At 39.2% G+C, this 23031-nt stretch overlaps 1 protein-coding gene across 2 annotated transcripts in view; it reads left to right on the top strand.

Moving 5' to 3' along the window:
- ATF7IP2 (activating transcription factor 7 interacting protein 2) overlaps positions 1-23031 on the top strand; it is a 79497-nt gene that overhangs the window by 41420 nt on the left and 15046 nt on the right. Inside the window, exons 2-6 of one of the 2 annotated variants that reach the window (XM_037740195.1) lie at positions 7016-7857; positions 9705-9829; positions 13520-13633; positions 15059-15157; positions 20369-20511. In XM_037740195.1, the coding sequence (XP_037596123.1) occupies positions 7026-7857; positions 9705-9829; positions 13520-13633; positions 15059-15157; positions 20369-20511 (1313 nt within the window). In that variant the 5' untranslated portion in view covers positions 7016-7025. Of the gene's footprint in view, positions 1-7015; positions 7858-9704; positions 9830-13498; positions 13634-15058; positions 15158-20368; positions 20512-23031 lie in introns of both variants that reach the window. The other variant, XM_017533569.2, reaches the window with a different exon arrangement.

Here is a 23031-nt window from a genome sequence, read left to right as displayed (position 1 = left end):
ATGCTGCTTACCGGAAACACATTTAGACTGAAGGTCAAAGGGTGGAAAAAGATACACTGGGCAGTGGAAACCAAAAATGAGCAGGAGCAGCTATGCATATTTCACATACAATCAGCTTTAAATCAAAAGGAGTAAAGAAAGACAAACATGATGATTATTAATAATAAAGGGATTAGTTCAACAAGAGGATATAACAATCCTAAATATGCATGCACTCAACACTGGGCTACCCAAATTCCTTAAATATAACTATAGCTAGAGAGATAGACAGCTGTACAATAATAGCAGGGAACAACACTACACTCATACTAGACAGAAATTGAGAATCTGATCCTAAAATTCATATGGAAATTCAGGTGATCCACAGTAGCCAAAACAGTATTTACCAAGAAGAACAAAGTTGAAGAACTTACACATCCTGAATTCCAAACTTCTCTCACAAATGACAGTAATCAAGATAGTGTGGTACAGACTTACACACAAATGGAATAGAATTGTGAACCCAGAAATAATACCTTCTCATTTAAAGTCAATTTGTTTTTTATGAGGGTGTCATAAAAAAACATCAATAAGGGAAGTAATGGCATTTTAAAATCATGCTGGAAGAACTGGATTTCCACATCAAAAGAATACATAGAGACCCTTATCTCTCACCATATGCAAAACTTAACTGAAAATGGATCCAAAACCTAAATATAAGCACTTACAAAACTTTAAAATTCTTAGGACCTTGGATTAGGCAGTGATGTCTTTGCTAAAAACACAGGTAAATATGTTTTTAAATCTTCAGAAATTACGCTTTATGAAAATTTTAAACTGTTTTCGAAGCATACCATCAAGGAATAGAAAAGACAATTCATAGAATGCAAGGGAAAGCTTGTAAATATTATAAGGGACTTAATCTAGACTATATTAAGAATTCTTACAGGCCAGTAATAAAAAGGCAAATAATAGTTTATAACCTCTCAAAGAATCTGCATTGTCATTTATCCAAAGAAGATACACAAGCTTCCAAGAAGCACATGAAAAGATGAACAACATCATTAGCCATCAGGTAAATGCAAGTCAAAATGACAATGAGGCACCACATCACTTGCAACAGGATGAGTATACTAAGACAAACAGATAAGAAGTGTTGGTGAAAAGGTGTTAAAATTGGAACTCTCATCCACCGCTGCTGTGGACGTCAGTTGTTCCAGACATTTTGGGAAGCTGCCTGGTAGTTCCTCAAAAGGTTAAATCTACAGTTACCACATGACTGAATAATTCTGTTTCTAGGTATATAGAGCAAAGAGACATGAAAACAGTACATCCACATAAAAACTTTTACATGAATGTTTATATCAGAATTTTTTTTTTTTTGAGACAGAGTTTCCTCCTTGTTGCCCAGGCTGGAGTGCAATGGTGCAATCTCCGTTCACTGTAACTTCCACCTCCTGAGTTCAACTGATTCTCCTGCCACACCCTCCTGAGTAGCTGGGATTACACGTGCTTACCATCATGCCTGGCTAGTTTTTGTTTTGTTTTGTTTTGTTTTGTTTTGTTTTTTTCTGTATTTTTAGTAGAGACAGGGTTTCACCATGTTGGCCAGGCTGGTCTTGAACTCCAGACCTCAAGTAATTTGCCTACCTCGGCCTCCCAAAGTGTTGGGATTACAGGTGTGAGCCACTGTGCCTGGCCAGAAACCTTGAAAGGTAGTCAAGTCCATGCAATTGGGAAGCAGATTGAGATCTTTAAAAAAAGAAAGTTAAACCATGTGCTGTGGCTCGTATCTGTAACCCCAGCACTTTAGGAGGCCAAGGCAAGTGGATCACAGGTCAGGAGTTCAAGACCAGCCTGGCAAACAAGACGAAACTGCATCTCTACTAAAAATGCAAAAATTAGCTGGAGGTGGTAGCATGCTCCTGTAGTCCCAGCTACTAGGCTGAGGCAGGAGAATTGCTTGAACCTGGGAGGTGGAGGTTGCAGTGAGCCAAGATAGCACCACTGTACTCTAGCCTGGGTGACAGAGTGAGACTCCGTCAAAAAAAAAAAAAAATTAATGACACCTTAATAATAAATAATAATGTAAATAATAAGTAAAACTAAAATAGCAATACATAAACGGCAGAAGATATTAACTCTAATGTAAATTAAGGCTTTAATATGGCATGAATAACTAATGTAAATGAATTAAATTTTGTTTAAAGACATATTCATTAGGTTTAAAATATTTTTAAGTATTACAAGAAACATAAATTGATATAAAAATGTTAAAGGCAAGCCAGGCGTGGTGGCTCACGCCTTTAATCTTAGCACATTGAGAGGCCGAGGTAGGCGGATCACCTGAGGTCGAGAATTCAAGACCAGCCTGACCAACATGGAGAAATCCCATCTCTACTAAAAAATACAAAATTAGCTGGGCATGGTGGCACGCACCTGTACTCCCAGCTACTCGGGAGGCTGAGGCAGGAGAATCGCATAAACCCAGGAGGTGGAGGTTGCCAAGATCACACTGTTGCACTCCGGCCTGGGCAGCAAGAGCAAAACTCCATCTCAAAAAATAAAACGTTAAAGGTAAGGATGGTCAACATTATGTTCAGTAGGATTTATATCATTATAAAACAGATTAAAAGTACAGATTAGATAGTTTTATGATTTCAAAACAAAATTAACAGTGAGGATACCACCAAGCAATTATGTATCTGAGGGAAAAATGAAAATAGGTCCTTTCCTCTTTTCCATATACTAAAATAAATTCTAGATGGATTGAGGACTTAAATTGTAAAAGACAGATCTTTAAAACTAGAGAAAATATAATTTATCTTTTGCAGCATGTGTTATAGGACAGTATTACCATCTCAAAGATCTGTGAGTTGTGGCTTATATGACAGCAAAGAATTCAAATTGGCTGAAGAGAGGAGTTCTGTTGATGGTTGCGTTCCCCGATTAGTTTGGGTCATTGTTTTTTATTCTCTTGGCAAGGATTCAACTTGAATGAACGGGCTCTATGACAGGCAAACTGTGCAGTTAACAATATTTAACTTGCACCTTTTATTGGCAGTTTTACTTGTCTCCCCTAAGCATTCTCATGCAGTGGTTTTCAGGGTGAAATACCTCTCCTCAGTGCTGTAAGTTTAACCAGTTATGAAGTGTGTAATTTTAACGACCATTTAGTTCATGTTTTTTATGAACATTAACAGTAATTCACTTTGAGCTGACCCTCCACATTACTTCCATGTACTGTAATAATTGCACAGCCATGGTATAGCACGATGTCCTTCAATAACTTACATCAGTGAAAGGCTTCTTTACCACCAGTAGGCTTTACTATTTCATACATTGTGAGGTAGGGAAGGATTTCACAAAGAAGAGAGATCAAACTTTAACCATAAAAGAAAAAAAATTGTTTAATTTGACTATTTAATATTAGAGCCTAATAAGACACCTGTAACTCATATAACAAAGCACTGACAAAGGAATGTGGTGTTTTTGTTTTGTTTTGTTTTTTATGGAATCTCACTCTGTTGCCCAGGCTAGAGTGCAGTGGAGAGATCTCGGCTCACTGTAACCTCTGCCTTCTGGGTTTAAGCGATTCTTCTGCCTCAGCCTCCCGAGTAGCTGGGACTACAGGCGCGTGCCACCACACATGGCTAATTTTTGTATGTTTGGTAGAGATGAAATTTCACCATATTGGCCAGGTTGGTCTCGAACTCCTGACCTCGTGATCCGCCTACCTTAGCCTCCCAAACTGCTGAGATTACAGGCATGAGCCACTGCACTGGGCCTTTTTTTTTTTTTTTTTTTAAAGACAGAGTCTCTGTTTTTCATCCAGGCTAGAATGCAGTAGCATGATCTCGGCTCATTGCAACCTTCACCTCCCAGGTTCAAGCGATTTTCTTGCTTCAGCCTTCTGAGTAGCTGGGATTACAGGCATGTGCCACCATGCCCAGCGAATTTTTATAGTTTTAGTAGAGATGGGATTTTGGCCATGTTGGCCAGGGTAGTCTTGAACTCCTGACCTCAGGCGATCACCCACCTCGGCCTCCCAAGCTGCTGGGATTACAGGTGTGAGCCATCACCCCTGGCCGGAATATGGTTTATATGTTAAGTATGCCTTGAAAATGAAAGAGGAAAGACAACCTAAGAAGTTATGAGCAGGAAATAACCAGAAATTTTTACAGACAAGTAAACATAGCTAATAAACATATGGAATGATGCTAGTAATTAGGGAAAGGCAAATTAAGACATGAGATCTAATTCTTTATCCAAGTAGTTTGGCTAAAATCACGTCTGGCAATACCAAGGGTTCAAGAGGATGTGGCTCAGTGGTAACTCTTACACATTGACTATATGTGCAAACTGGTGAAACTATTTCAGAAAGTAATTTGGCTTTCCTGGAAAGTTGAACATGGATACCTATCAGTATCCAGAGAGGCACTCAGGAGATGCTTACGCATAGGCACATTGAGACAGAAATGTTCAAAATAGCAGTGTTGTGTCAGAACATCAACAAGAACTGAAGATGTAATCCCAGCACTTTGGGAGGCCGAGACAGGAGGATCACTTGAGGCCAGGAGTTTCAGACTAACCTGGGCAGCATAGTAAGACCTGGTGTCTACAAAAATTTTTTATTAAAAATTAGCCAGGTGTGGTGGTGTATGCCTGTAATCCCAGCCTCTTAGGAGGCTGAAGTGGGAGGATTGCTTGAGCCTGGGAGGTTGAGGCTGCCATGACCCATGCTGCACTCCAGCCTAGGTAACAGACCACTGAGACCCTGTGTCCAAAAAAGAAAGGGAACTGGAAGTGACCCAAAGATCCTTCATAGATGATCAGATAATAAACAAATTTTGGTGTATCTACCCAGTGAATTATTATAATACAAAGAGGAACATGAATTATTGCTACACGCAGGCACACGGATGAATTTTATACATAGCTTATACAAGTATTAGCTAGTTTGTTCAACAACAAAATTAAACAGTATACTTGTTTACATATAATATTTATAATGAAATCAGAAAAAATAATTAAATTTCGGATATATCAGGATGGAGAAGAGGTGCATGTGGTTTGGAGAAACATAAGTAAATACAAGTTACTAATCGTATTCTACTTATTTGTTGTGGGTGGTTCCAAGATGTTCACTTTATTATACTTTGTAATTAACACATAAACATGTCTTTTGTATTCGTCAAATGCAGAGGCATTTTTTTTTTACTCCAAAGCCTCAATTTCGGCACTTTTTCCTAGTTTGGTCCTTTTCCAAAGGCCCTTAGGAGGACAGTAGTAATAATATGTTCACATGGTTGGACATTTTCATCAGATTTAAAATAGTAAGCTATTTTAATTATAGTCATTTAAGACTCCTGTCTCTCTTCACCTTGATTTCTTCTTTGTGTCAGCTGGCAGTAGAGTGGTTTTAGGCATTTCGCTATTGGGGGATTTGTATGGGTTTAGTGGGATGTGTTTGTGATTGGAAATCATTTCTGGATGTAGGTAATTACAGCCTATCAGTCTGAATGTGTTGGGAATGTGGTCTCTAGTGCTTGGCACCTGGAATACATGAGTGTAGAGAAAGAAGCCAGAGTTTGAAATTTTTGAAACCAGAAGGTAATCAGGAAAAAATTCCCAATTATCTGATGTTTAAAATTTTAAGTATAGGATTTAGTTTTCATGAATTTCCAGTCAAAACAGCACTTTCCTCTTGTTAGAAATAATAAAATGGCACATTCAGTTATAAAATCACCATGTATTTATTTTCTTTTTGATAGGGATCTGCTTTTTTTCTTCTTTCTTGAGACAGGGTCTCTCTTTGTCACCCAATCTGGAGTGCAGTGGTGCAATCACAGATCACAGCAGTGTCAATTCCTAGGCTCAAGTGAACCTGCTGCCTCAGCCCTCTGAGTAGCAGGAACTACAGGCATGTGCCACACCTTATTGAATTCTGCCTTTAAACTAATATAAGAATGTTTTTATTTGTAGGACACAAAACTCTAGCAGTGTCTTCAGGCAAAGCTGCCAGTTTTATGCATCATGATTATCAGTTTTAGCAAATAGATTATTAAACCATGCCAGAGGAAAGATTTGATTTGTTCACTCTCTCTGGAAAATAATACAAAAATTGTATTCATGAAGAAACAATCAAATAATACACAGTCCTATAGGAAAAATAGAATTGTATAGGCATGTTAGGATCTTAATTAATGAAGAGTGTTCTGCTGTTTTTCTGGATTTATTTAGTGTACATATCAGGTTTTTGTTTTTTGGGTTTTGGTTTTATTTTTGAGGTGGAGTCTTGCTCTGTCTCCTAGGTTGGATTCCAAGGGGCAATCTCTGCTCATTGCAACCCCTGCCTCCTGGGTTCAGCAATTCACCTGCCTCAGCCTCACAGGAACCTGGGATTACAGGCATGCACCGCCACACCTGGCTAATTTTTGTATTTTTAATAGAGACAGGGTTTCACCATGTTGGCCAGGCTGGTCTCGAATTCCTGACCTCAAATGATCCTCCCATCTCTGCCTCCCAGAGGCAATTAGAGGCATGAGCCATTGCACCCGGCCACATTTATTTTAGAAACTTGAACATTAGGAAAACTGAAACAGAAGCTACTATGTATAGAAAATGGAATGTTTTATACAAAGCATTTTTTTTTTGGTTTTATGAATAAGTGCAATTTAATATTTAGGTTGTTTAAACCATGACTTACCTGGATGGATAAATAAAAAGTGAATGGTTATAGTACTGAGATGATATAACAAGAAGTGGCTAGATAAAACTATCAGGCATAGCGTCAAGTAAAGGCATACTAGCAATATAGATTTTGAATTTACGTAGTTTAAATTTATAGAAACAGTACAAATGATTTCTGTGTTTTCAGTGTCATGAAAATGTATATAATTTCCAGTAAAATGATCATTTAAATCTAGAGAGATAGTATCAATGTTATTTTAATATTGCAAATAACTTTAATTCAGTAGTAAATAACTTTTATTCACTAGCGAAATGAATTTAAATATGATGTGTTAAATTCCAGGATATGAAAGATGGCAAGTCCAGATAGAAGTAAACGGAAGATATTAAAAGCCAAAAAAACAATGCCCCAAAGTTGCCGGAAGCAAGTAGAGATGCTGAATAAGTCAAGGAATGTCAAAGCACTGAAAACAGCAGCAATTGGAAGTAATGTTCTGAGTGGTAATCAGAGTTTCAATCCTAGTGTCATAACTGGCAAATGTGGACATTCTGAAAATGGTACATCCTCACCGGACTCCAATAAAAATTCAATATCAGAGGAAAGTAAAGTGTTCTCTCAGAATTGCATAAAACCATTAGAAGAAATCATTCATTCAGAAACAAAGTTGACACAAGTTGTTTGTTCAGACCAAAACCCAAGTAAAACAACAGATTTTCCCATCAGAGTCTTTATAGAAGAGGCAAAAGATTCACTGAACACTTCTGAAAACCATTCTGAATATCAGACAGATGTTACAGGATCCCTTTTTGAGCATGAAGGGGTTTGTAGTCTAAAGTCCACTTGCTATCCACGCAGTGTATTGAATGGTACTGTTCAGATGCCAAAGACTGCAGTAACCATTCCCGTGGATGATAAGAGAACTGACCAGATAGTTTTCCATTTAGAAACAGACTCCAATTCAGAATCACATGATAAAAAGCAAAGTGACAACATTTTATGTTCAGAAGACTCTGGCTTTGTGCTTATTGAGAAAACACCTAACTTGGTGAATTCAGCCACTTCTCACAAATGTGCTGATGACATTTTGAAAACTGAAGAGTGTAGCAGAACCTGTCCTTCCAGCATTTCAAATTGTGAAAGTGCAGATTCAACATGGCAGTCATCACTTGACACTAATAACAACAGTAAGTATATATTTACACACTTTTTTGAAAAATTAAAATAGTCACTTTTCTTTGAGGTATTTTAAAGTCTCAAATATACAAACAAGTAGAGCATATATAGACAGGGAAAAGGTAAATAATAATTTATTTCACAGTATCTTGTTACTGAAATGTTCTTGGTGAGTTGGGGGACAGGTATCCACCATATTAAAGGCGTAGTTAATTATTGCAGAGAAGGAATCAATCACTTTTCCTTGAGTACAGAAAATCAAAAGGTGTTTTATAGCAATTATTTGGTTCGTTTCATATACATTTCTTCTGAAGTTTGAAGTTTTATTTATTAGATTAAGAAGGAGGCTGGTTGAATGAGAGTAGGTTTTAAAAATTGTTGGTAACCCTATTTCTTTTTATAGAATTGACCTGTTAATCACATGCCAAGTATAAAACGATAGATAATATATGCACACATGTGTGTATATGTGTGTGTAGAGAAAGAGAAGCACCCCAAATAATAAATGAAGATCTTGGGTTATAACATCATTAAAATAGCAAAAGTGAATTTCATTTGAAGTAGGGCATTTATACGTTGATTGATGAAATAGAACAAACTGATTTCATAGGATAAATTTTGTGTTCTTGTCTAGGCTACAGAATGATCATTTAACAAGATGAATTTAAAATTGCTTAAAAATAATAACATTATCATCTATTTAAAATACGTCTAATAGGACTGGCTGGGTGCAGTGGCTCATGGCTACAATCACAGCACTTTGGGAGGCCAAGGCAGGAGGATCGCTTGAGCCATCAAGACCAGCCTGGACAAGAGATCTAAGACCCTGTCTCTTCTGAAAAAAACAAAAAGAAGAAGCCAGGCATGGTGACTCAAGCCTGTAATCTTAGCACTTTGGGAGGCCAAGGCAGGTGGATTACCCGAGGTCAGTAGTGGAGGACCAGCCTGACCAATATTGCAAAACCCCATCTCTACTAAAAATACAAAAAAAATTAGCCAGGCATGGTGGTGGGTGCCTGTAATCCCAGCTACTCAGGAGGCTGAGACAGGAGAATTGCTTGAAACCCTGGGACGGAGGTTGCAGTGAGCCATGGGCCAAGATTGCGCCACTTCACTCCAGCCTAGATGACAAGAGCGAGACTCTGTCTCAAAAAAAGAAAAAAGAAAAAAAAGATTATCTGTGTAGAAAATAATGTAGAACCACTTAAGTAACCATAAACAGAATTAAATGCCATAATTTTTAATTTTTAAGTTTTTGTTGATATATGTGTATTATTAAGTAAGATTGAAGGGACAGTGTATCTGAGACCAGAACCCTACCTAAGATAACTTCTTTTTTTTTTTTTTTTTTTTTTGAGAAGGAGTTTTGCTGTTGTTACCCAGATTACTCATTTAAGGAATAATTGGTGGATATGTTTTTATGCAATTGAACTTTCTGAAAAATGCTGCCATTTACACATTTTAGTTTTTCCATTTGCTCAGAGGGTCCCTAAATAGAGAATTCTATTTCTTTCTCTTTTTTTTCCTCCTCGAAACAGGGTCTCACTGTGTTACCCAGGTTGGAGTGCAGTGGTTGAGGTGCTCACTGCCATGTCAGCCTCCCAGGCTCAAGCAATCCTCCCACCTCAGCCTCCCAAGTAGCTGGGACTACAGGGATACCCCACCATACCCAGCTAATTTTAAATTTTTTATAGAGATGAATTTTCACTATGTTGCCCAGGCTGGTCTTGAACTCCTGGCCTCAAGCCATCCTCCCTCCTTAGCCTCCCAGAGTGCTGGAATTACAGACATGAGCTGCCATGGTGAACTATTTTCTTCTTTAAAATATCTTTCTTTATCATCTTTCCATCTCTTCAAGGCCATTATCAAAAGAAGAGGATGTTTTCAGAAAACAAAGAAAATGTTAAACGCATGAAAACTTCAGAGCAAATTAATGAAAATATTTGTGTGGATTTGGAAAGGCAAACAGCATTCTTGGAACAGGTAAGATATTGGGGCTTAAATAAAACTTTTACTTTTGATTAGTAAAGCATGGTAAATTAATTACCTGGTCTCCACAGTGACATAGTACAGAGGACTCCCACTTGATGCAAAGCTGGTATGTGAAAGCTGAATTATCACAGATTGGGGAGAGAGAAATTATATACACTACCAAAACAGCTCTGCTTTCTTGAAAATGATCTCATGCACAGTTACCTAGGGATCGTGTGTAGGTAGAGACCTGTTGCAGAAAGAGAATGGGCTTTCAGTCAATACTACACTCATATTTGTTGGTGAGTCAGACACTGGATGACCCTGAGCTTTGTAAACAATCCAATCTCTTTTATACTAGTCGTGGAGCTCTTAGATCTGCAGCTATATCTGTTTGTAGATCTCACCACAATCCAGAAGACTCAAACAACCTGGAAGTCCATTGGAAAGTCCCGCTGCATTTAGGTTTACTGGCCCTATTTTCCAAACTTAAATGGATATGGTGCATTATCTGACATTTTGCTTTATGGCATCATTAAATAGTCTTCTTGCTTTCATTGTAACCTCATTTTATCTCATTGTACTACAGTCTCAATATGTGTCTGATCAATTATTAGTTGAAGTGTAGTGTTTCAGTTGTAGTAAAATGGCTATACTCAGGATGGGTTTTGATGACCATGTTTTTCTATTTCACTACCAGTAGAATGCCACTACCGTAAATCATTACGTAGTAGATTAATGTCTCTCAACTGTAATGGACCAAAATTTCCCAGTCTAAACTACCCTACAAACTGTTTCAGAAACAGAAACACTACTGCCGTTTTTTAAAACAGACCATTACAGTTAGATAGATATATGTGCTATGAATGTATATTCTTCACCTAATAAAGGGAAATCTTTCAGAAACCCTTAGGCAGAACCAGGTTAAAGGGTGAGTCAACAGTTTTCCCCTGTCTACCTTTTGTTTTTCTTCCAAGAAGACCAAAGGAGACACAATAAAAAATAAGTAAGTGTTCTATTGTTGGCAGAGAAAGGGTAGTGGAAGTATGGCAAGCACGGATCTAGCCCTAAGGACCATGTTATTCAAGAAGAAGATTGGGGATTCCAGCTGGGTCTTGTGTCCAGTGATTAATAGCTAAAGTGAGTAGTTCTTTTTGCTTTTTTGAGACAGAGTCTCACTCTGTTGCCCAGACTGGAGTTCGTGGCACAGTCGAGGCTCACTGCTACTTCCACCTCCTGAGTAGTTGGGACTACAGGTGTACACTAGCACTCCCAGCTAATTTTTTGTGTGTATTTTTAGTTGAGACAGGTTTTACCATGTTGGCCAGGCTGGTCTTGAACTACTGACTTCAAGTGATCTGCCTGCCTTGGCCTTCCAAAGTGCTGGGATTACAGGTGTGAGCCACCGTGCTCGGCCAGAAGTAAGTTCTAATGTGTACATAACCATCTCTAAATAGCTAGCTTTCCTCACTTCTTATAATTCTTGTCCAGACTGTTATCTCTCTAAAGCATATCTGTGTATTTACCTTGCTTGAATCTCAATGAGATAGCCCTCCCCCACATTCTGACATTTTTCTCCCCTACTGAAAGAGTCCTAGAGTGATCGTTTCTTAGCCTTTTGAAGTTTCATAAGGATCTTGGCCTAGTTCCAGTTAAATTACTGAAGAGGAAGGGTTTTTCCTTTACCGTCTAAGTTATTCATTCTACCCACTGTCTTAGAAAGTTGTCAGAGATTGGAGATAAGTTTGTACCTTCTCCAAACTTCAGGCCAGTTTGGTTGCTATCTTCACTTTGAAGCCAGGACTTCAAGGTGGTTCCCTATTAATGGACACATTTCCAGTGGTTAAAAAAAAAAAAAAAAAATGATGAGGTATTTGATGGAAGTTATTATGTCTTCTGTATGAGGAACATTACCATTAAATTAGATCAAGGATATAGTCTAATCAAGAGGAGTTACCCCATAGTGGGTACTTAGTCCAAAATGATCAAATTTAAGGACCTGTGTCTATCTGAACCACCAGGAATACTTGTTTAAATTGTAGTTTCTTGAGCTTACTAATAGATGAAGACAGTTGTTTTAGGCTACTGCTTTCTCAGATATACCTCATAAAAATTATTTGTAGTAACTGTAACTATACAACTTTCCAGGCCCCTTTCCAAAACATTGTTTGGTGGATCCAGGATGTGGCCTAGGAATTTGTGATTTTAACAGCTATCCTATATGATTGTTCGTCATTCCTGGTGTTAGAGAAACACTGTACAAAACAGTGTCTCCACATATGTTCAAAACATTTAGATATGTTTCTCCAAGATTCAACTTTTTACTTTTTTGAGACAGTGTCTTGTTCTGTTGCCCTGGCTGGAGTGCATTGGTGCCATCTCCGCTCACTGCAACCTCAACCTCCCAGGTTGAAATGATTCTCCTGCCTCAGCCTCTTGAGTAGCTGGGATTACCGGAATGTGCCACCATGCCAGGCTAATTTTTGTATTTTTAGTAGAGACGGGGTTTCACCGTGTTGGTCAGGCTGGTCTCGAACTCCTAACCTTCTGATCTACCCGCCTTGTCCTCTCAAAGTGTTGGGATTACAGGCGTAAGCCACCAAAGCCCGGCCGGCTTCTTTCAATTTTAGCACCATGCTCGAACTAGCTAAGGTAACCAACTGACTGATATTATTTCAATTTTAACAATGAGAAAGCCACCGCCTAAAAAAGTTATGGAAGTAATGGTGATTATCTTGCATATTTATTTCTTTCATACAAATTCAGTGTTTTTTATTTTATGGAGCTCTTTTTTTGCATATTACCTTATGTTTCTATAGAAATCCTTTGAGTATCACTTGTTCAACATTTATTATATAATCTACTTATTTGTGGAGAAGGAAAATGAAGCCCAGAAATAAAGTGACTGACCCAAGGGTCAGAGAGCTTATTAATGGCAATGTCAAGTCTCACCCTTGTGTTCTATATCTGCTACAGACCAATCTACCATTTTCTTTTTTTGGGGACAGAGTCTTGCTCTGTCACCAGGCTGGAGTGCAGTCGCGCAATCTCGGCTCACTGCAACCTCCGCCTCCTGGGTTCAAGCAGTTCTTCCGCTTCAGCCTCCCGAGTAGCTGGGACTACAGGCGCGTGCCACCACACCCGGCTAATTTTTGTATTTTTAGTAGAGACGGGGTTTCATCATGGCCAGGATGGTCTCAATCTCTTTACCTCGTGATCCGCCCACCTCAGCCTCCCAAAGTGCTGGGATTACAGGCGCGAGCTGCCACGCCCGGCCCAACCTACCATTTTCATCAGGCTCTGGTTTTCAGATAAGTAGAGTTCCTTTTTGTGGAATACTAACTTGCAATTATGGTCATTAAAAAAATATAAATGACGTATAGTCTTTAAATTGTTTCTATAATGTATAGTATGGAATTCAAATGAAACTGTAAGAAACTAAGGTTAGCATTAATTTCTAACATGTCCAGTATATGTAAATATTGAGTGTGTTTTAAGTTTAATATTGAAGTTTTATACAACTTACTGGTATAGTTGCCTAAACACACAAATATAAATAAAGTATATTTAATTGGTTACAGTAAATCCAGAAAAGAGCAAGGCTATTTTTTTAAAGTAGAAAGTAAAATTGCTTTTAAATTTGAAACGGGGGGTATTGTGGTTTTTATTTTAAAATTCTAGGTCAGACATTTGATTCAACAGGAAATGTATAGTTTAAATTACAAACTATTTGATAAGAAACTGGAAGAATTGAACCAACGCATTGGAAAGACAGAGTGCAGAAATAAACATGAAGGAATAGCAGACGGACTCTTGGTAAGTTTTCATTTCATTTGAGTCATTTTTGGGGGAATGGGAGGTGTTCTTGCTCTGTTGGCTAGGCTGGAGTATGGTGGCTCACTGCAACCTCTGCCTCCCAAGCTCAAGCAGTCCTCCCACCTCAGTCTCCAGAGTAGCTGGGACTGCAGGTGCACACCTCCATGCTAATTTCTGTATTTTTCATAGAAATGAGGTTTCACCATGTTGCCCAGGCTGCCCTCAAAACTTTTGAGCTCAAACGATCCTCTACCCTCAGCCTCCCAAAGTGCTAGGATTACAAGCATGAGTCACCACACCTGGCCCATTTCAATCCTTTTAAAAAGCAGAATTTGGTGATATTTTTCATATTATCAAAGGAAAACAAGGGAAGAAACACCTGATTCCTGGCCACTAGGCATAAGAACATATCATAGACAATGTAATTTATTATAGCTTAGCAATATTGCCTTTTGAGAGATATTCATAGCTTAGGCATTGTGTGTCAGTTGACAGGCTTAATATATAGGCAGCTTCATTTCTTTCTAAATTATCCTTTCTTAGAACTTGTACAACCTGTTTCAGGCTTTCAACCATGCGTGGCGGAAGCTTGAGATTTTTATCTACTTTATGTTTAACATTATACAAGCATAGGCCAGGCACAATGGCTCACCCCCGTAATCCCAGCACTTTGGGAGGCCAAGGCAGGCAGATCACCTGAGCTCAGGAGCTCGAAACATGCCTTACCAATGTGGCAAAACCCCGTCTCTACTAAAAATACAAAATTAGCTGGGTGTCATGGCATGTGCCTGTAATCCCAGCTACTCAGGAGGCTGAGGCAGGAGAATTGCTTGAACTCGGGAGGCAGAGGTTGTGGTGAGCCGAGATGGTGCCATTGCACTCCAGCCTGGGAAACGAGAAAATTCTGTCTCAAAAAGAAAATATATAGCCAGGTGCAGTGACGCATGCCTGTAGTCCCAGCTACTCAGGAGGCTGAGGCTGGAGGATCGCTTGAGCACAGGAGTTCCGGGCTGTAGTGCACTATGCCGATAGGGTGTCCGCACTAAGTTCAGCATCAATATGGTGACCTCCTAGGAACGGGGGACCACCAGGTTGCCTAAGGAGGGGTGAACCAGACCAGGTCAGAAACCGAGCAGGTCAAAACTCCCATGCTGATCAGTAGTGGGATCGTACCTATGAATAGCCACTGCACTCCAGTCTGGGCAACGTAGCGAGATCCCGTCTCTTAAAAAAAAAATATATATATATATACACACACACACACACAAGCATGAAATGTGATTTTTGCATATATATCACAATTTCTCATTTGGGTAGATGCCTAAGTCTTACAAAACAACTTGGGCAAATAATTTTCCCTCCATCTCTGTATAATATGATATGTAGTTCTATGGCTTAGTATTCTTTTTTCTCTTTTTCTTCTAGGCAAAAATAGCAAAACTTAAAAGACGTATTGAAACAGTATTATACTCTCAAAGGAATTGTTTGAAACCAAACATGTTATCCAGTAATGGAGCCTGTAAGGTTTGTATAAACACAGAGAAATTTTAATAATCTGTTTGACTCACATAAGTGGTTGGATTATAAGAAATGAATATATTTCCAAGGTTGGACAGAAGGTGTAAAGGTAAGTAAGTTTTTACTTATTTTCTGTTTCCATAAATCTGTCTATGGAGAAGATACCCTTAGGCAGTAAATGCCGCTTGTATTTCTTTAGTAAAGGCAGTAGAAAGACAATTGGTGATTGCCAAGACTATCTTCCCCCACCCCATTTCATCATGGAAAGTATCAAATGTATATAGCAAAGTTGAAATAATTTCATAGTGAAGAATTGTATACTTACCACTTAGATTCTGAAAACTGAGCAAGGAGACTTTTTTTTTTTGAGATGGAATTTCACCCTTACTGCCCAGGCTGCAGTGCAGTGATGCGTACCACACCTCTACCTCCCTGTGTCCCGTGTTCCAGTGATTCTCCAGTGATTCTCCTTTCTCAGTCTCCCAAGTAGCTGGGATTATAGGCATTCGCCAGCAAGCCTGGCTAATTCTGTATTTTTAGTAGAGAACAGGGTTTTTCCGTGTTGGTCAGGCTGGTCTCGAGCCCCCCACTTCAGGTGTTCTGCCCACCTCTGCCTCCTAAAGTGTTGGGATTACAGGCGTGAGCCATCCCGTCTGGTCAGGAGCTTTCTTTGTACGATGGTTTTTATTTGAAAATCCAGTTCTTTTGTAGGTATAGGGCCATCCTTTTATCTTGTATCCGTTTTATAAGTTATCTTTGTGAGGAATTTGTCCATGTTATCTAATTATTGAATTCACTTGTCTTTTTAATGTTTGGAGTGCTACAGTGTACACTATACTTTATTTCTAATGGGGGTTATAGGCAAGCATATTATTATACCCAAGTGAGTAAAGGAATGCGCCACACTCTTGAGATTTGAGTTACAAATCCTTTATTGCCAGCGACTGAGAGATGGCTAATGGTCAAAATTCTCTCGGCCCTGAAGAAAGAGTTGAGTGGTTTTCTTATACCCTAGTTTGAAAAGGGAGAGGGAGCCAAGCTAAAGTAATTTTTTCACAGAAGCAGCGCAAGCAGAAAGTTAAAGGATAAACTAGCACATAAGAAGTAAGCAGTACCAGGTGCAGGAGCTTAAGCTGTCCCCAAAGACTTACAACTTATAGATATGGGGCTCTGAGTACTTAGCAAAAGGGTCTGCTGGTACTGCTTGACTTGGTATCTTAGCAGCAAATGCATTGCTGGATGTGCCTGGTGTTATCCTGCCCCAGCCACACACTATAGCTATATCTTAATGGTGGGAAAATAACTACAAGTGAAGAAGCTAAGATGGAGTTTGTCTGGCTTCTTCAATTAAGAATGAGTTGGTAAGGCCAACACAAGGTAGGATAACACAATATGATTTCACTGGATAAATGTTCCACGTACAGAATGTTGGTTGTAATGTTCTGTAAATGTCATATTTCAGTTAGTTATGCCAAGATGGTTGATAGTGATGTTTAGACCTTCTGCAGCTGTGGTAGATGGAAAAAAAATGGTCCCTAAAAGATATCCATAACCTTATTCCCAGAATTTGTGAATGTTACCTTACATGGTGGAAAGGGTCTTCGTAGGTATTATTAAATTAAGTACGCTGATATGATGGGGAGTTAATCCTGGATTATCTGGGTGGGCTCATTTTAATCACAAGGATTCTAAGAAAAAAGTAGCAAGAAGGTTAAAAGTAGAAAGAGGAGATGGGACGCTGGAATGAGGTACACCGAAGACAGAGGAAGAGGCTCAAGTCCAGAAGTGCAGGCAGCCTCCAGAAGGAAGCCCAGTTCCTTGATTTTAGCGTAGTGAAACTGATAGCAAACTTTTAGTCTTCCAAAACCGCGATAAAATAAGTTTGTGTTGTTTTAAGCCATGCAGTTTGTGGTAATAGAGAATTTGATATCAGGAAGTATGGGGTACTGATGTAACCAATACCTAAAAATGTGAAAGTGACTTTAGGGTAATAGGTGGAGAATGGAAGGATTTCAAGGAACATGCTTTCTAAAAAGCCTGGATTGACTGGGCATGGTGGCTCACGCCTGTAATCCCAGCACTTTGGGAGGCCAAGGTGGGTAGATCACTGGAGGTCAGGAGTTCAAGACTAGCCTAGCCGACATGGTGAAACCCCACCTTTCCTAAAAATATGGAAATTACCTGGGCGTGGTGGCATGTGCCTGTAGTCCCAGCTACGTGGGAGGCTGAGGCAGGCGAATCACTTGAACCCAGGAGGCAAAGTTTGCAGTGAGTCAAGATCATGCCACTGCACTCCAGCCTGGGCGATAGAGCGAGAGATTCCATCTCAAAAAAAAAAAAAAAAAGCCTAGATTGCCTTGAACAGACTCTTAATAGAAATTTGGAAGTTAAAGACTGCCCTTGGGGGTTAAAAGGAAATGAGGAGCACAGTGGAGAACACCTACCATGGACTTCATACCTACATCTTCATAAACAAACTTTTGGTAGAAATACAGACATTAAAAACATTGTTGGTGAGGCCTTAAAAGGAAGTGAGGAACATGTCCTTAGAAATAGGAGGAAAGGGGATTTGTGTTACATAGTGGCAGGAAGTTTAGTTGTATTATGTCCTAAAGTTACATGGAAAGCAGAACTTACAAACGATGAATTTGGATTTTTCTTTGGCTTATGAGATTGGGTTCTTTCTTTGTGTGTGTGTGGTTTTTTGGTTTGTTTGTTTTTTTGTTACGGAGTCTTGCTCTGTTGCCCAGGATGAAGTGCAGTGTCATAATCTTGGTTCACTGCAACCTCCACCTCACTGGTTCAAGCAATTCTCCTACCTTAGCCTTCTGAGTAGCTGGGATTATAGGCATGTGCCACCACGCCTGGCTAATTTGTGTATTTTTGGAAGAGATGAGGTTTCACCATATTGCCCAGGCTGGTCTGGAACTCTTGAGCTCGTGGTGTCCCTGCCTCGGCCATCAAAGCGTTGGGATTACAGGTGTGAGCCACCGTGCCAGGCCCTATTATATTTAATTTTTGGAGTCAAAAAGTCTCACTCTGTTGTCCACGCTGGAGTGCAGTGGCACAATCTCGGCTCACTGCAACATCGGCCTCCTGGGTTCAATCAATTTTTATGCCTTAGCCTCTGTAGTAGCTGGGATTACAGGGGCTTACGAGGTTTCTAAGCAAAGTGTTATAGGTTTAGCCTGGTTTCTTCTTGTTTCTTATTACAAAGTGGGAAAAAAGGAAAATTGAAGAAGAAACTGTTTAGCAGAAAGGACTTGAAGATTCAGGAAATTTTCAGCCTGTCCAGAATGCAGAAGACTCAGGAGGCTCACTATCAGAAGAGCATGACCTGGAGAGAAAGTCAAGATTTTTGGCTGCATACCCTTTTCCTAGTGCCTTGGAAGGATCAAATGTCTCAGTATTCAGTCACATCGAGGGCTCCTTGAAGACACTAAGCATACAACTCTCTTTCAGCAGGAAGTTTCCCTGTTTAGTGTGTAGCTCCTCACCTCTTCTTGTAAGCTGAGGTTTCAGTGACAGTTTACTTGTCAGAGCTCTTACCGTGCCATACTGCTTAGCTTCGTTCTTCTGGTTCCACTGGGTCTCCCATTTAGTCTCTGCAGGTGTCACCTCACGCCCCAGTCCTGTTGAGTGGGAAATTTAGGAAAAGTTGGCCTATGGTTGCAACACTGCAGCAGATTGGGCCTGCCATTGCCCCAAATGTCAGATAGGACACAGCTGATACTGCTGCCGTGGTAAATTAGGCCCCTGATTCTGCAAGTATGAAACTGGGGAGTTTGCCACTGCTGCTACAGGTTTGTGGCAACAGATGGGTGCCCAGCTTCCAATGCAGATATATGGAGAGTAAAAAGAAAACTTAAGGATACTCACTGTGATGCTGCTACTCAGTCATGAATTCCTCAGCCAGTCTGCCTTTTGCTTTACATCTTTCAGAGTTAGGATTATTGGTCAAATTATTTCCAGTTTCATGTTTATTATTTGGAATCAGTAGGGAAGAAGTAGTTTGGTTTAACAAAGAAACATTATGGATGGTCCTGGCCTGGATTGATGTTCAAAGCTGGTGGTGGGGTGAGGAAGATAAGATACTAATGAATTCTCATTACTGATGGTACTCAACAGTCTTAGAGCTTTATGATACTTATATTCTTAACAATGTTGTAATTAGAGGAGACGAGCAGGCAAGAGCCTATGCCACCTTGACCTGGAACTGAAAGGATACCAAATATTTTTTGCTACTACTTTCTTATGTTACTTAAACCTCTTTCTGTGTATAAAATCTGTTCTCTTAAGATAATAACATTTCCGAATTCTGTCTTTACATAAAGCCATTTTTGTTCATGCTGTCCCTTAGAAAAGTTTCTAAGTTGGGCAGTCACATGATGCTTTTGAATTTATATATTTTTATAGATACATATATTTACAGATATCTATTTATAGATATATACTTATATATTTATATATATACAAAATGCTGTAAGTTCTTGACCAAAACAGAATACAAAATGTTTCAGCACCAAGTTTTACATAAACTCAACTGGAAGAGCAAGTTAGCAATCTATTTCTAGTCTTTATTAAAATTTTATTGTTAAGTATAGGGTTTATTAGTTCCTAAAACTTAGTCTAATAGGAATCAAGTGTTGTCTAAAAGTACCTAAACATTTTTCTTTCTTGCCATCCAGGCTAGGAAGTTAATGTGTACCATCTATTTGGTTCCTTCGAAGTTTTTTTGTTTTTTTTTTTTTTTGAGACGGAGTTTCGCTCTTGTTGCCCAGGCTGGAGTGCGATGGTGCGATCTCAGCTCACCGCAACCTCTACCTCCCGGATTCAAGCAATTCTCCTGCCTCAGCCTACCAGGTAGCTGGGATTACAGGCATGTGCTACCACGCCTGGCTAATTTTGTATTTTTAGTAGAGACGGTGTTTCTCCATGTTGATCAGGCTGGTCTTGAACTCCTAACTGTAGGTGATCCTCTCACCTCAGCCTCCCAAGTGCTGGGATTACAGGCGTGAGCCACCACAACCTGCCTGAAGTTTTTAAAAATTCATTTTGGCAGGCAAATCACAATCATAGTCATCAGCCTTCACAATACATGTGATTTAACTTATGTTTTGCCATATGTATGCAAGAATACTTTGAAAATAATAATTTGGTGGAAGGATACAATTGGTAAACTTCCCCTCAACTGCTTTTTTCTTACCCATTTAATAGGTTGCAAATTCAGAGACTATCATTTTGGATAATCTGGAGTCAGTTGAAAGGTCTTCTGTGAATGATAAGCCTTCTAACCCTTCAGAAAAAGAAAGTAAAAAAATTAATTTGTCACCAGATCAGAATGAATCTGTTTCTGAAAGGTAGGTATTTCTACAAAAATGCATAAATTTATCTAAGTCTACAATAATGATTTTTTTCTTCATCACAGTTTTAGAGCTTTATAATATTATTATTAACATTTTCTCTTAAAGTATCCTATAGTTTGACTTTTATATATTAAATTATACTTCAGTTTTGGGGTTTTTTGAGGTAGGGTCTAACCTTGTTTGCTCAGGCTGGAGTACAGTGTTACAATCACAGGTCACTGCAGCCTTGACATCCTGGGCTCAAGTGATCTTCCATCTCAGCCTCCCAAGTAGCTGGGACTAGAGGCATGCATCACCACGCTGGACTTATTTTTTGTAGGGGCCAGGTTTTGCCACATTGCCCAGGCTGGTCTGGAACTCCTGGGTCAAGCAATCTGCCTGCCTTAGCCTCCCAGAGTGCTGGAATTACAGGCAAGAGCCACTGCTCCTGAACCTATACTTGAGATTTTAAAAAGAAGTAAACTTATCATCAAAATAAGTAGGTTAAATGATGGCCATTGTTTGAAGAACACCACTCTTTCCCACAAGTAACTGTGCATACAGAAGGGGCTCTAAGACAAAGGAGAACCAAGGAGAAGCAGTACAGATGTAAACCATTTACAGTAGATTTTTGTTTTGGGGGATTTAACATTGCAGTTATGACCCTTCAGGAGATGCTCTCATATTCTGTAATATGGTGGCCCACATTTAAGTCAGGAAGCTGCTCTGAAGGAGGCATTTAGTTGAAGAAGGCAAAAGCTACATTTCAGTAACACTTTATAGTGACCCCTTATTGATACATGTGCTGAAACTCATGAAATAACAAAAAAGGAAAAGCACTAGTGATTTAAGTGAAAAAGACACCATTAAAATAGCACTTTATAGACAAATATGTCCAGTTTAGCAGTGGTTTGTATCTTTTATATGAACAAATCTATCTCATGTTCTATTCTGAAGGAAGAACCCTGCAATTTATAAAACTGTTTGAGGCAGCACTCTCAGCCCATGGTGAATGTGCGAATAGGTGTAACAAATGTGTAACATGATTCCGATGGCTTTAATGCTGAGTCTCATAAAACATTTCAGCCAGAATAACACCAGCTTTAAGCAAACTCTTCCAAAGAATAGAAAAAGAGGGAACGTCCTTCACTTCATTTTATGAGACTCCATAACATTTTACAGAAATGGAAATTTACAGCCTGCTTTAAATCACAAAATCGATGCAGGCGTCCTACCAAATTTAATAGTCTACAAAAGTTGACTTTGACTTAAGAGTGCCCGAAACTTGGTTAAACAATTAAAAATCAACTAATGTGGCTGCGTGAGGTGGCTCATGCCTGTAATCCCAGCACTTTGGGAAGCTGAGGTGGGTGGATCATTTGAGGTCAGCAGTTGGAGACCAGCCTGATGATGAAACCCCATCTCTACTAAAAAAAAAAAAATACAAAAATTGGCTTGGCCTAGTGGCCCAGGCCTGTACTTCCAGCACTTTGGCAGGCTGAGGCAGGCAGATCACATGAGGTCAAGAGTTCAAGACCAGCCTGACCAACATGGAGAAACCCCATCTCTACTAAAAATACAAAGTTAGCTGGGCATAGTGTCTCATGCCTGTAATCCCAGCTACTTGGGAGACTGAGGCAGGAGAATCACTTGAATTAGGGAGGCGGAGGTTGCAGCAAGCTGAGATCACACCACTGCACCCCAGCCTGAGCAACAGAGCAACACTCTTGTCTCAAAAAAAAAAAAAAAAACAACCAATGTGATTTACCTGGAGAAAGATCATTATCAGCTCACAACTCAAAATAGATGCAGAACTTGACAAAATACCCATTTATGATTAAAACAAATTCCTGGCAAAATCAGAGTAAGAGGTAACTTTTTAAATCTGACAAAAATTATCCACGAAAACCCTAATACAAATCTGATGGTGAAACATTGGAAGTGTTCCTTGAAGAAAAATGCCCGCTGTCACCATTTTATATAACATACTGGATGTCCTAGCTAATGCAAGAATGTCAAAAAAATCGGGGGAAAAGGAAAAATACAAAGTATAGTAAAGAAGGAACAATATTATTACTTACTTTTGGATGATTGGGGTGTGTATATATGAAATCCAATGAAACCTAAAGATTAATTATTAAAATTAATGAGTTATATAAGATTGCTGAATTCAGATATCTAAGAAATCAGTTGTATTCCTGTTTAGAAAACAAGATAGAAACAATTAGGAAATAAAATTTTTGAAAAGCCCTTAACACCATTACAGAAGCACCAAAACATACACAGTACCTAGGAATACGTAACAAGACAGGCAGTAGCTGAAGAAAATATAAAATGTTAGACATTAAAGAAAACTTAATTGAAAAGTGATATACTATGTTTATGGTGTGAACAAAGAAGTATTAGCAAAATGTTTTCAGCCTGGCGTGGTGGCTCATGCCTGTCATCCCAGCACTTGGGGAGGCCAAGGCAGGTGGATCACAAGATCAGGAGTTCAAGATTAGCCTGGCCAAGATGATGAAATCCTGTCTCTAC

Source organism: Cebus imitator, unplaced genomic scaffold (assembly GCF_001604975.1).
Source record: "Cebus imitator isolate Cc_AM_T3 unplaced genomic scaffold, Cebus_imitator-1.0 Scaffold4, whole genome shotgun sequence".
NCBI classification, from domain to species: domain Eukaryota; kingdom Metazoa; phylum Chordata; class Mammalia; order Primates; family Cebidae; genus Cebus; species Cebus imitator.
The sequence above is the reverse complement of the archived record's forward strand: the minus strand, read 5'-3'. Positions and strand labels throughout refer to the sequence as shown.